The following is a 14,296-nucleotide window of genomic DNA, read 5'->3' as shown; positions in this document are numbered from 1 at the left end:
ATGCGTATGCCTGTCCTGTCCCACTGCATTTGTGCTGTGGCACAGTCTGTAATGGGATCATCGTTTGCTCCTGTGGGCCAAGTATTTCAATCCTATTTAACTGTTCAGCATCTGGGCTTTGTCTTTTATGTTGTCATAGGTAATATCATGATCTGAGAATAAATAAGAGTATTGCCATTATCCGTGATTCCATTCCCTCTTAAACATCATGTTATGTGACAGAGGATTACCACAGGTATCTGTCGGGACCAGGAACTATTCTGCTCCATGATACAGAGGAAGCTAGATGGGGGGCGGGGGACACCCAGGTGCTCTGTGTCAAAGTCAGTAAGACAGGTAGCCTCTCGCCTTAGGGTCACTGGGCACCAGAAAGGATGACTTGGAGGAGGTTCAAAGGTCAAAGACAGGAAAGTGAGCCCAGGACAGGTCATCAGCTGGGGAGGTAAGATGAAATATTGAACTTGAGGCGTGGAGTCGCAACAAGGACATGGAAGAACCAGGTCAGTCGGGAAGAGCAAGGAAGATGACGGGACCTGTGAGGTCGTCAGCCGGGTGGGCAGTTCTCCCCCAGGCAGCAGAGGAATCCCAGGGAGGGTTCTCTTAAAACAAGCAGCGCTATTCTCCACCCCCAGCTCTCTTGCCTCAGTGGGTCTCGGGTGGGTCCCGGTCATCTGCATTTCTGACAAGCTCTGCGGTGATGTTAATGAGTCTGATCTGGGAGACACACCTGGAGAGCCGCGGTTCTAGGTGAATCCCAGAGATGAGTGCTGGGGCCTGAGGTGCTGTTCCTCGAGCTCCTTGGATACTTGGGTGGATGAGCTGAGTTTGTTTAAAGGTTTGGGGACAGAAAGACGAATACAACATGTGGCTTTGTTTTTTTCTTTTCATTTTAATTGGTTTTAAAGAAAAGATCAAATGCATAACTCAGAGTTTATGAGGATGTAAACTTCCTTCTGAATTAGATTGTGCAATAAAGAACTTACATTCTTGCCATATAAGCGTACATGGGGCATGCTGCTGAGCGAAGTAAGTCCATCAGAGAAAGACAGTTATCACATGATTTCATTCCTATGTGGAATTTAGGAAACAAAACAGGATCATAGGGGAAGGGAGGAAAAACTGCGAAGAAATCAGAGAGGGAGACAAGCCATAAGAGACTCTTAACCCTAGGAAACAAACTGAGGGTTGCTGGAGGGGGAGGTGGGGGGATGGGATCACTAGGGGATGGGCATGACGGAGGGCACGTGATATGATGAGCACTGGGTGTCACGTGCAGCTGATGAATCACTGACCTCCACCTCTGAAGCCAATAATACACACTATGTTAAGTAATTGAATTTAAATTTTAGAAAAGGAAAAAAAGAAATTATTCTCTACGAACAATGACGTATTTCATAGTTCTATAGTTTAGCAACTAGAACAGCACTCTGGTTACAGGCACGTGCTCTGAGGACGGACTGTCGCGGGTCAGACCGCGATCCCGCCACCAGCTCTGTGTCATGAGGTCCCAGGCCTAGATTCGCTGAGCTCCCTGTGTTCTGTGTCCACTTCTGCGGAGGGCAGGGACCTCTGCCTGGCTGTCAGCAGTGTCTGCCGGTTACCTGTAAAGCCCACAGGTGCCCCCACCTGCCCTGGGTCCCACCGGGGCCCGTTTGGACTCTGCTCCAGATCCGGTTGTTTGCAGACGTCTTCGTGGGACCCCGTACACACACCTCGTATTCCGCCCAGCCCCATAGCTCTCCGGGCTCCGAGCAACCACGGCCCTGGCCTCAGCGCTTCCCCTCTCCGCGCGTGGCTCACGGAGGTGTGCAAGGTTTGCTTCTCAGGTGCAAGACGCTTGACTGTTCTCTAAGCATTCTGAAACTAGAGCCAAACGTCACCTAGCATCTGGAATGTTAAAAGCGCCCAAACACTGATGACGACCCCCGAAAGAGACCAGACGGAAATGTGCCGCTCAGACTCCTTATTCGACAAGCAATGTGAACACCTCAGTGCCTGTTTTTAAATGCAATCGCTGTATCTTTAGGGTCACGTGTACCTTCTGTTCATGGCAAGTGGTTATCTAGTCGTTATTTACATTGATACAAAGTTTTGTTTTACAATAGATTTGCTTTTGATTAAAAATACTCACTTAGAGGGGCACCTGGGTGGCTCAGTCAGTTAAGCCTCCAACTCTTGATTTCGGCTCCTGATTTCTTGATCTCGGGGCTTGAGATCGAGCCCCACATCGGGTTCCACTCAGCGGGGGTCTGCTGGGGATTCTCTCCCTCCCTTTTCCTCTGTCCCTCCCTCCCACCCACTTGTGCATGCATGTTCTCTCTCTCTAAAAAAAAATTAATTTAGAGAAATGTTAAGCAAATGATAGTACTCAAAGTAAGGAAATAGGGCAGCAATTGTAAAGGTAAAAACTCCGGTGATAGAAGGGTTAACAACACTGCAAAACATTATGTTTTATAGTCTGCACCTAATAAAGGATTGTTGATTGACTGGCTGATAGTTCATTCTCTCTTCCTGGCAAACAGCTCTCCCTCATTTCCTGTAAGCCCCTTATGACAAAGCGAGCAGACAGGTAATTCTCATGGCTCCGTTTCAGCATAAGGTCCAGGAAGAGAGGAGGGAAGGGTCAGTCAGGAGAGACGTTTTCCTGGCACCTGGGAGGCTGGAGGAGGCCGCAGAGCCAGAGCTGTCCCTCCTGTCCTGGTTTCCAGAGACCAGCTCCCGTCAGCCCCTGGGCTCCTCGAGCGCTCTCTCTCCCACACAGAGTCAAACTGGGCAAGTGCAACACGTTGAACACTGAACAAGTTCCTGTGTGTAGGAACATTCGTGAAAAGGAGAGAAGCTTCTGAGTGTCACGTGCTTTTTCCCTCTTCCTTCCTCCGCTGTTTGGGAAGCTTTGCCTGCCACCCCAGGCAGCCCCACCTCCCGGTGGTTTCCACCAGCAATGTAAGCCTCCCTGACCAGGCTCACTGAATTACAGGGCCTCAGAATAAACGCTCTGCGGGAGAACGCAAGGAGACGGAGGCAGGAAGCCCACTAATGGCAGGGTCTGAGCAGCCAAAGTCTAGAATGCAAAGAGCTCTGGATATTGGGGAAGATGTAAAGACAGACCTACAGAGAGGAGGTCAGAGCCCACAGGTGAAAGGCACGGCACCCACGAGACTACACTTCAGACACCAACTGAAGATGGGGGAACCCGTCAGCCCACACTTCTTACCAGCTGGCTGCAGATTCAGGACCCCATAAACCCATCGGGTTTGATAATTTGTGAGAACGAAGTGCAGAACTCAAGAAAGCACTGTCATTATAATCACAGTTTTACTATTAAGTTTCACGGTGCAGACTACAAATCGGGACCGGCCAGATGAAGAGACACATGGGACGAGGTCTGGGAAGGTCCCAGGCAGGAAGCTTTCATGTCCCCAGGACACGTCCCTCCTAGCCCGTCTGTGTGTACGCTGCCCAGGAGGTTGACCCAAGCCCCTGGGACCAGAGAGCCTCTCGGGCTTTCATTCTGCAGGTGTGATGGATAGGATCACTGACTATGTGACTGGACCCAGTCCCTGATGCCCGTTTCCTCCAGGGAGAGTGGGAGGTCAGGCTGATGTCAGGGCTCCAAGCCCTAGCCCTCTAACCACAGGGCTGGTCTTATGGCCCAGCCAGCCACCGTCCTGAAACTGCTTAGGGACCCACAGTTGGCTAATGACCTCATTTGTGTAAACTCTGGTGTGGTCCCCAGGGTCCACCATGAATAACAAAGACCCTTCTGTCACCTGGGAAATTCTAAGGGGTTACGAGTTCCCTCTCAGGAACCCTGGACAAGGACTAGACAAGTTCTTTATGATAAAACAGAAACTAGAATAACGATCAGGCCTTTAAGAGCTCCTGGGTGGCTCAGTCCTTGAAGCATCTGCCTTCGGCTCAGGTCATGATCCCGGGGTCCTGGGATCGAGGCCCGCATGGGGCTCCCTGCTCCGTGGGGAGCCTGCTTCTCTCTCTCCCCCTTCCTTTGCTTGTGCTCACTCTCTGTCTCAAATAAATAAAATCTTAAAAAAAAATCAAGTCTTTAAGTCACCAAAAACTAAGGCAAAGAAATAATGATTTTTATGATGGAGACACCACTGGAAAGTGTTGTTTGAATTACAAATAAGTGGTCACTAAGCCCCGTGAAATTCTTTTCTGTGTTTCGCTCTCTTGTTTGTTCATGTGACAATGTTTATTGAGTCTGACCTGTGCTCCTCACTGAAGCTATGTCGTCGCACTGCCAGCATATAGGGAAAAAGAAAAAAAAAATTTAATGACATGGAAGAAGGGAAAGAAACACTATTTGAAATCATTTACTTATTTTCCTATTGATCTAAATGAACCCGCATTCTGAGATAATTGTTCATTTTTCTTGTCCCAAATTATGCTAAAGGAGCTCTCAAAGTACAAAATATTTCATGTGGGCCTGTGGGAGCCTGGGAGGTGGGGGTCGGAGAAGGAGTGCGGGTGTCACTTGTTTAACCTGAGGGCTGCCGCCGTCTGGCCTTCTGCTCTTCCATAAAACCAGAACATGCTTTAACATGTGATGTTTTTAAACTGTCTTTGTTTGCTTTCCTGTAATTGGAGCAACATACTAATTTCTACCAGTTGTGACTACTAACAGACAGCAATCACCTCACAGACTTGTACCGAAGAGATGAGACCATCCAGGTGACGGGAAACGGCCACGTGCAGAGTCCTCGCTTCCCCAACAGCTACCCCAGGAACCTGCTGCTGACGTGGCGGCTCCGGTCGCGGGACAAGACGAGGATACAGCTCGCCTTCGACCAGCAGTTTGGGCTGGAGGAAGCCGAAAATGAGATCTGCAGGTGAGCGGGGAGGAAACACTTTCAGGGGCACACTTCCAAGGTGAAGGCAAGGCAGTTCAAGGTGTCCCACCAGACTTCCCTCAGGGGCCCTGCGGACCTGCCCGAGGTGTGTCGTCCCCCTTCCTTTCCGAAGAGCCGTTGGGTCCATCCTGGCAGATGGAACATGGGAGCGCGGACCGCTGTGCAAAGGGCCTGCTTACCTGGGGCCTCACAGAGAAACACGGGCCCACGACAGCCCGTGAAGGCCAGGCCCCGAGCCGCCTTTGTGAGCAGGTAGACGCATCGGGTGTTCACGACAGCCCCCTTCCCAGGGTGGTTCTGGGACCCACCTGCCATGGGCTTACGGAGGATTCTGCACTGCTGGGCTCCAGGACCTCAGCCAGGCTGCTGTAACCGATGCATGGCCTGATCTCCCCCCGCCTGGGAGAGGGTGGTGGCCAGGACCTTGTCAGGGCCCTACCCTGAAATCACAGGCCTCAGATCCGTGTGAGAAAGAACCGTGAGCCCCAGGGTCTGGAAGCAACTCAGACAGGCTGTCTCCTGTCCTTCCTGCGCCAGTAGTCGACGAAAACCATGCTCCATAATGTCCCTTCCAAGCGAATTTATCAGAGAAAGCCCTGGCTGTTCCTTAAATTGTCTGCTCCCAGCATCATAGTCATTTAATTAGCATGTATAAGGCCAGGAAGGGTTTTGTTTCCCTCCCGCACCTTACCCCACTCGCTCCTTCTCCATTGCCTTGCGGCCACCGCTGAAGAAATCCTTTCAGCAGCTTTATTTCCCTCTGACGACGCATAAAAAGAGGCTGCCTCAAATCTGGCTGTCCTTTGTTGCATGTTTATGAGGCTGACAGCTTTTATCATGTGGCTATTGTTTTTTTTTTCAAGAATAGCAGCAGTGATGATTCCTTTCTAAGACCACAGAGGGTAGTGTAAGCCAAAAGCAGAGACAAATACAGTCCAAAGAGCCAGTTAATATTTATTTACAGAGAGAACGCACTCCAGCAGATCTCGGGTCTGTGCAACCTGGAAAGGGAGAACTCATTTTCTGGGCTGGAAAAAGAGATGGTGGGAGACACTTTTTTTTTTTTTGGAGACTCTAGAGGGTGGTGATGACCCGGACAGGAAAGCAGGTCCGGACAGCTGAGCTGGGATTTCGACCCTGGCCTTGAAAATAGAAGATGCCAGGGTGCTTTCCTTTCTGGACCCTTCATCAAAATCAGGTTGCGTCTCCAAATTTATGGAGGCAGGTAGAGGAGTAGGGGTGGAAAGGGGAAAGGAAGATGGGAGAGAGACAGGTCAGAGCCTCAGACCCTCCCAAAGAATTGAAGTGAAGCTCTCTTGACTTCATCCACAGTAAAAATCACCCTGCTGTTGTTTTCACAAAAAAAAAAAAAAAAAAAAGTGACCTATGGTGTTATTAACAAAGTTTCAAGTATACTCATGCTTTGTGCAGTAACTATGATTTACACATATTGTATATAAAATGTAATGCAATTGATTTCCTACCATCTGTTCCAAAGCCTCCTTGATGTTTACACTGTAATATTTTCTTGCTTGAATAATGATACTTTGTGAGTGCTTTTCACCTTCCAAGCACTGTATAAACATTAAGTAATTAATTTACACAGCACCCAAGAGATATCCAGCCAGGAAATTTGTATAAACTCTTATTTGGCTCATAAGGAAACTGAGGCAAAGGACTTAAGGACCTTGAGGTAGTCACGATGAGAGGTAGTCACGATGCCGATATTGGATAAGTGGGATGGGTGACAAGTTGGGTAAGTGGGTGAGAAGTTCCCCCACTCCTGTGATTATCCTGCCGGACCCAGGATTTTCTTCACATTCACCTGTGATGTTTCTCATGCTGATTCCCTTTGGCAGTCGGCGGGAGGGAGAGTCGGATGCCCAGAGCTGAAAGTCAGGTAGTTCAGCTCACCAAGTAGACTGTCCCAAGATTTGCAGTGTCTGAAAATCAGGGAGATGATCCCTAGAAGATGTACACTCTGTCCCTAAAGACATTCTACCACGTGATGGAAAGGTTATATAGAACATTCAGAGAGGGACTGCCCTCTGTTCTTAACCTTGGCATTCGGTGACTCTCTGCCCAGCGTCAGAGTTGAAACCGTGATCTTCTGCTCATTCACACGCTGGTTTAACCAGCCCAGCTAGTTCCAGTAGTGGCTAGGACAGCTCCCTCCCCGAAGTCTTAATGCTTTTCACTATGATAACTGTCCTGTTTTATGATATGATCCTTCCAAAAGACAGCTTCCAAAAAGAGTAAATAGAGGTTTATTTTATTTCACCAGGTATCTTCTATAATGGGATGATGTAATGTAATGCTAATTCTATATGCTTTAGAGATACAGGTCATTTCTTAAGGAAGCCCTGAATGTGGTGAATTGATTCAAAGTGGGAATTTGTTTGAAAACCTTATATAGTAAATATTTGGACATAGAATTAGAGCTATATCTAAAAAATAGGACAATAGATGACAATAGATTATAGTTACTGGTTTTCCTAGGAAACACTTATGAGCCCCTTGCTCACACAGTGGCCCATTTTCATTACTGATGATTTGGGCATACTCATGGCTAAACGTCCATGAGGGTTCTTTCGGATTATTGAAGTTTGAATTTAGAAAATTTCATCCAAAAAACCAGGTTTCCCTTCAAAATTTCAATGGGCTTTAGTTTTCATTTTAGCTCATAGGTCATGAGAAGGCACATATGTAAATTTCATTTCCAGGTGGAAGTATGAATTTCATAGTCTACCCTAACCAAAATATGTTTATTTATATCAAATTGAAACCAGGTATGATTTTGTGGAAGTCGAAGATGTATCTGAAACCAGTACCATAATTAGAGGACGGTGGTGTGGACACAAGGAAGTTCCTCCAAAGATAACATCAAGAACAAACCAAATAAAAATAACATTCAAGTCCGATGACTACTTCGTGGCTAAACCTGGATTCAAGATTTATTATTCCTTTGTGGTAAGTAGCCAAAACCACTCTGTGATTAAAAGCAGACACTGGTTTCATAAAGTATAGAGGTATTTTCTGTGATTAAATGCAGCGATATGAGGGTGAACTTTTGTTAATTCTCGGTGGTATGCTGTGTGCCTACTTCATGGCCAACACGGTAAAGCTCTCTTCGGTAAGGAACACCGTTTGGGATCGATTAAGCCAACCCTTGGGTCCACACCTTTTGAACGGAAGCCTGGTAATTAGAAAAAGTAAATAGTTGAGAAGAAAGCAGTATTACCTTTGATCCAGCTGATGTGGGATAAATGTATAGCCCAAAAAAAGGCATTTGGAAAGTTGACCATCTTCCATTCAAAAAGTTGTCTGTGTCATTCCAGCCACAGAGAAGAGTGTGAATGATTTTAGTTTAAATTCTGATCCAAACTGGGGAAAGGTCTATGTCATGATCATAGAGCTTCAGAGTTAGCAAGCCTCTTGAGGATCATAAAGCCTGAGCCCGGACCCCGGAGTTGCACACTGTTTGCCATAGTCACACTTCTCTGTGTCCTCACCTCTCCTTCCACACACCAGCCGCCATTCCCAACTCTACGTGGTTCTGACCGGTGGAAATTGCTCAGCCTCTTACTGAGTCAAAATCTCTATCGTCATTAATTCTGGCTCTTGGGTCACATGCCACCATGTGTCTGCTTTACTCATGCGGTCATTCATAGGACACTGGAAGGTTCCTGCTCATTGTCAGACATTCTGCTAGGTGTCATGGCCACAGAGGTGGGCAGGACGGATGGGTTTCTTGAGCCCCTGAAGTTTTAATCTGGTAGGGATGACAATCAGTTACAAAGCCATGGGGAGTGGGAACGATGAGTAATGACACAGAAGTGCTGGGCTCTATGGGTTAAGCTCAGAGAGACACCGGGATGGTTTTACCTGTTCGCTCTATTAGACTACCCGTGACCCCTTCGTGTTCGTAGCATGATGCCTTTTGTTTTCCCACAAACACCGTTTATTCCCATTCAGCTTGACTCTGTCTCTTTTCAAAGGCCGGATACCAAAATAGAACACGGCGATATGAATGGAGTCAATTTGTGGTCTTGCTCCCCTCTTGTGTTAAATTGAGAATGGGGGAAAAAAACTTGCTTTTTATATCTGATGTGGGTGGTGTTTTGTTTTGTTTTTTATTTTTGCATTATCGTGAGTTATTAAACACTAAGTGAATTCTACACCATAATAAATGGGAAAGGAGCGTGAGGTGTGTCTGGTTCCAGTTTTGATTTGAAAATAATCCATCAAGCAAGATTTGCATTTTTGCAAACAACCGTGCTGCTCAGCATGCAAACTGAAGTGTGAACCTTTAGTTTCCACCTTTCTTTCTTTCCACATGTCCACTGGTGCATCCATTCTCTGCTGTTCATGGATGAGCAGGCTTGGCATGTTGGAATGCAGGTGGATAGGCTTAGGGAAGGACTTTTTTTCCCTTAAAATACCAAGCACTATCCTGGATGATGGAGATACTTTTTGTAGAACTTTGGTCATGACTAAATTGAACGGTCCATAGCCAGTTAGAAATACCCCTAACCCTCATACAGGGACACTCTAAGGCGAAATAACGCCTTTTTGTTTTTGTAGAAAAGAGAGTACAGAGATGGATTTAGGCAAGAGCTACTTCTCCCATTGGAGGGTTTTGGGGTTTTGGTTCAGGCTCATCACTCCCTCACTAGCCGGTGGCAAGTGGCATATGGGAGAGCCTCTAGAGGGGCACGGAGACTGGCGTCCCCCCACTCCCTTACTCATTCACCTGCACCAGGACTCCACTGTGGGTTTGGGGGATGACGACAGTTATCACTTCTCTGTGTACTTCCCTGCCAACCCCTTGGTCTGCATTCATTGGGAATAGCTCCAGGCTCCCTTTTCTGCTCCTAAATTCTTCTGGCACTAAGTGTGATCCCCGGGAGACAAAGTGCTTTGGTGGCTGAATCCCAACAGGTGGGAGGAGCTTCCCCTCCAGGTGTGTACAGACTGTAGATCTGTGTGGCTGCGGATAAAACGTCCATTTGATTCTTGCTCAACGGGGATAGAAGATCGCTATGGCTCGAGCCGTGTATTGGGAAGACCATGTCATTTGTGTTTAAGTTGTACCTCCAGAGACTTCAAAGCAGCATTTATAAAGTCAGACTCCACCGAGACCAGGCTTAAAGCCTACAGTTGGCCAACTATGAGCTAATATGGAGACGGGGGATTAAAAATGGCAACCCCGCTTAAGTGTTATCTAAATTATTATTTTTACAGTGTTACGCAGTCCCGCAAAACTTCTAAGGGTTGGAGGCAGCTGTTCTGCAAACCCTACCTTCAGGTGTGTTAGGTTCTAGGGACGTTTGAGCCTGAGAATACTTTCTGAGGAGTCAGCGTGCTCTGGGAAGATGGCAAGTAGCCATCTTGGTAGGATATGACCACCTCCCTTCCGTCTTTCCCTTTTTACGTTTCTGCTTCCCATGAAACATCTCTCTTCCTCATACCTCAGTGACTCTCCAGGTGTACAGGGATGTTCTCTGGGGCTGGAAGTAACAGGTGCCCAGGACCATCAGAGCCCCATGCTCGGGAATCAGATCTGCATGGTCTCGGCTCATAACGTGTGCGGGATACCAAGTCCAGTACACATCTTGGGCAATTTTTCATTCCAGCTAAGTGTGGGAGGTGAATGGTTTAACATCAGGGCCACTTATTTTTGGTTAGGGCTGGTTCATGTATTACAATCTTGTTTGCTATGCTTGGAATTCAATCCACCTTTTTCTACAGCACCTGTCCCAGTCTCTCTTAGAGCAAGGCAGTGCAGTCTCATGGGGCCAGATTTGCTCTAAAGCTCCCTTTGTGTTGAATAAGGTTCCCTTCCTTACTAATGGTCTGATATTTAACAAGTCTCTTACCCTTTGCTCTTACATCTATAAAAGGAGGGTAGTAATTGGATTCGGCATGTGGTTTTTAGATGATAACACACACTTAGGGGTCAATAATCATGGCACCAATGATCCTACCTTTACCATCACTAATTGTGTGTATATCTGTCTCTTCCAGATTAATGATGTTAAAAATAATTCAACTGAGTAAATTTTACAGATTTTGTTGGCTTTATTTAATGATTCACTCATCAAGCAAGATCCAATCTATCAGACAGGACGTGGCTCCAAGGAGCTGTGCAAATAGAAAGACGTTTATAGGCAGAAGAGAGCACGAACAAGGAGGTTATACTAGGCCAAAAAAAAAAAAAAAAAAAACAAAAAACCTGAGTTCATTACCGCAAAGTTATGTTTCCTTGGAAGACAGCAGGAGTCCATTAGGCAGATTGTAAAACTAGTGTTAATCAGGAGATTCCTGATTGACTGCTTTAAGATTCTGTTCTGGGGAAAACCAACACTATAATTAAGTCTCTGTTTGGTAACGTGGCCTTAGCATGAGTGACTCCATTTTAAGGCTGTTGTCTTAATTTCCACAATGGTATTGAACTATTCAAGGGTAGGACAATTGTATTTCTGTGTGTATGCTGCATGTGCCTTCTACATGGCTAGCAAGTGAATTTGTTGAGTTGACTCTGTCCTGATAAAATATGATTCAACAGAACTTCCTAGTTTCATTTTTTGCTTTCTGCTCAGTCTTCTTTCCCTAATTTTTACTCTATGGAGGAGAATAGGTAGACTTCAGAGGGCACCATTGTTTTCAGATACTTGTTAGCAAGATGGGATTGTGTAAATAAATGAGGATCTCCCACCTCAATTCCAGTTTGTGGGGGAATGGATGGATGGGTTGTCAGGAATCTGCTTTTGAAGACCATTAAGTAGGTTATTGGAAAGTTATCCAAATACAAGGCTCTCAGTGGATGGTTTTCAGAGAAGTCAGCCACCATGGGTGTGAATTTCAGCTCTATGGCTCACTATAGTTTTTCATCTGTCAAATGAAGGTAATACTGCCCAACATTAAGTAGTTGTAGGCATTAAATTAGAGAATTTTGTAAACTCCCTAGAACTTAATAATTACTTATGTATCTGCTGTTCTTATTATCATTGGTATTATTATTAATAAAACAGGTGACAGGTGCACTCCTCAACCCTCTTCAAACAGCCCAGGTGTCAGTAAAGGCCATACACCTGTATAGACACCTCTAAACATCATCCTTTCCCTCCATCCAAGGTAGAAACATTTTACTGCACATCGTAACAAACATAAAAACTTTTATTTGTGTGTGCGTGCACTTGTGTTTAACGTAAAGTACATTTTTTTTAATTCATAAAAACAGTAAGTCATTTTAAAGCTATTCAAAAACTTTCTTTTTTTATTAACAAATTGCAAGTCATTTCAAAACTTGAAATTTGCTAGTACCTCTTATAAACAATTAAAAAGCAATTTTATCAGACCAGTTGCTTAACTACGTATCTCTATAGTTTGAATTAATTTCAAGAGGTGTAGTTAAGATTTCCATTGAAATTGAAACTGCATGAATCGTGGTTTCTTATAAATAATGTAATTATATTAATAATAATATGATTATAAATAATTATTTCGAGAAGAAAAGGGAGAAGGGAAAGAAGAAGAGGAGGAGGAGAAGAAAAAGGAATAAAATGAAGTAGTTGAATAAGATGGGATTCTCAGTTACAACTTTTGCAGATTCCACTTTCGTTCAACTAAAACCTTCCAGCTGGTTGAACAAAAACAAATGAACGGTGTGGGTAATTCATGCTTACTCCCTGAAGTGGAATTCTCAGACAAAGCTGGAGAGTGAAGAGCCCCATTTACTTTCTTCGTAAAATGTGTAGCATGTCTTCATTTGCACAGTCAGATAAAAATCGTGGGACATTGTGAACACGTCCTGGGGCCCCGGCCACACGGCCAGACCGTGTGTAGAGCCAGGAACAGTCGAGGTCAGGAGGGTGATCACACTGTCACTGTCTCCATCAGTTTCATCCTTACAGATAGATCCTACTGGAGCTTTGGGAGCTGTAAAGCCTGTGCAAGAGAGCTTGCTCTCTCTGTCTCCCAGATAAATAAACAGGAGGGGAGCAGAGCAGGGGGGATGGGTGCAGGCTCTGAAAGCCACAAGCAGCTGTCCCTGCAGTGGGCTGCCAGGCTGGGAAGCCTACCAGCCGCTTCAGCGCCTGTGGGTTGAAACTCAACATCTTATGGACAGAGTCTCATTGTGGCACCATTTTGCAGGCATGGGTAGACAAATGTTCTCATCTAAGTGTTCCAAATGTCCTAGAATCCCACTAATTCCATAGCCTATATTGAAGTGAATTCATTATTTTAATCAGATCGCTTTCCTAAAACCTGATCACATAGTGAAAACCTTAATAGAATTCATGAGAGACTGAAGAGCAAAGTTTTGTATCATCTTGGAGCAGAGGATACTTTCTCAAAGGTATGGTGAGGTTCACCAGCAAACTGCAGGTGTCAAGGGTTAGGGTGGGGGTGGGGGGGGGAGCAGAAGAGGAGCAGGTAGATAAATTTAAAAAAAAAGACTAAGGAAACAGGAAGAGACAAAAAAGGGAGGTGAATGCAGCCCCATGATAACACGGTCTGGCCCTGCCGAATTCCGGACATTTGTGCTGGTCATGCCTGGGCCTCAGTGCGTCACTCAGCAAGCTTTTTGCTGAGCACTTACAATGTGCCTAGCACTGTGGCACGTCTGGATTGAGTTCCTGCCCCCCTGGGACTGATAATTGGGCACAGATCAGGAGGAGGAGGAGAAGGAGAGCACCCAGCCCCTCCCGTTACTATGATGATTAAATGCATGAGATGTTTAATTCAGGAAGTGACCAGCCTGCTGCTACCAACCCATGCACTGCAGGAAGACTGGTTTCAGGAAGAATGTAGAATAGAGTTGCAGAATCTTCGAGATCCAGTGCCTAGGACAACCCTCATTTTACAAATGAGGCAGTGAACAGAGAGAGGTTACGAGTTGGCCTGTGGTCACAGAGCTCACCCATAGGTGCTCTCCTCAAGATGGGGAAACTGTGGGCCCTCCAGGGAAAAAGGCATACATCTAACACCGTCCGTAAAATCTCAGGGAACATCCACGTTCCCACCACGTGGTCCTGCGGGTCCGTCGATGCAGCTCAGAGCCCTACATGTATTGTCTGCGGGTGCTACCCAACTTTGGGAGTGTTTTTGTCCATGTTGACTTATCAGTTCCAACACAGTATTCGAAATAATACTTTACGCCTGTAATTAATTTTTCTCCTAAGCCCCATACACTAACCACATGAGCAGATGACTCCCCGCGTGTTGAGTAAACACATCTCCAGCTTCGAGGGGGAGCGAGTTTAATGACACTTGGGCAGTCCAGCATCCTGTTTATCTAGAGCATAAATTTACAGCCATACTACAAGTAAACTTTCGTCCTTGAGACCCGGGAAGTTGTAGTGACTCTAGGTGACTGTGTCTCTTTATAGACCCATAACTCTCTCTCTATAACCGTGCTC

At 45.9% G+C, this 14,296-nt stretch overlaps 1 protein-coding gene across 2 annotated transcripts in view; it reads left to right on the top strand.

The window, feature by feature from the left end:
- PDGFD (platelet derived growth factor D) overlaps nt 1–14,296 on the top strand; it is a 218,981-nt gene that overhangs the window by 141,822 nt on the left and 62,863 nt on the right. The window contains exons 2-3 of one of the 2 annotated variants that reach the window (XM_032844078.1): nt 4,664–4,850; nt 7,661–7,841. In XM_032844078.1, the coding sequence (XP_032699969.1) occupies nt 4,664–4,850; nt 7,661–7,841 (368 nt within the window). Of the gene's footprint in view, nt 1–4,645; nt 4,851–7,660; nt 7,842–14,296 lie in introns of both variants that reach the window. The other variant, XM_032844077.1, reaches the window with a different exon arrangement.

Source organism: Lontra canadensis, unplaced genomic scaffold (assembly GCF_010015895.1).
Source record: "Lontra canadensis isolate GAN:19392208 unplaced genomic scaffold, GSC_riverotter_1.0 scaffold147, whole genome shotgun sequence".
Classification (NCBI taxonomy): Eukaryota; Metazoa; Chordata; class Mammalia; order Carnivora; family Mustelidae; genus Lontra; species Lontra canadensis.
This window is presented reverse-complemented; position numbering and strand designations above follow the sequence as displayed.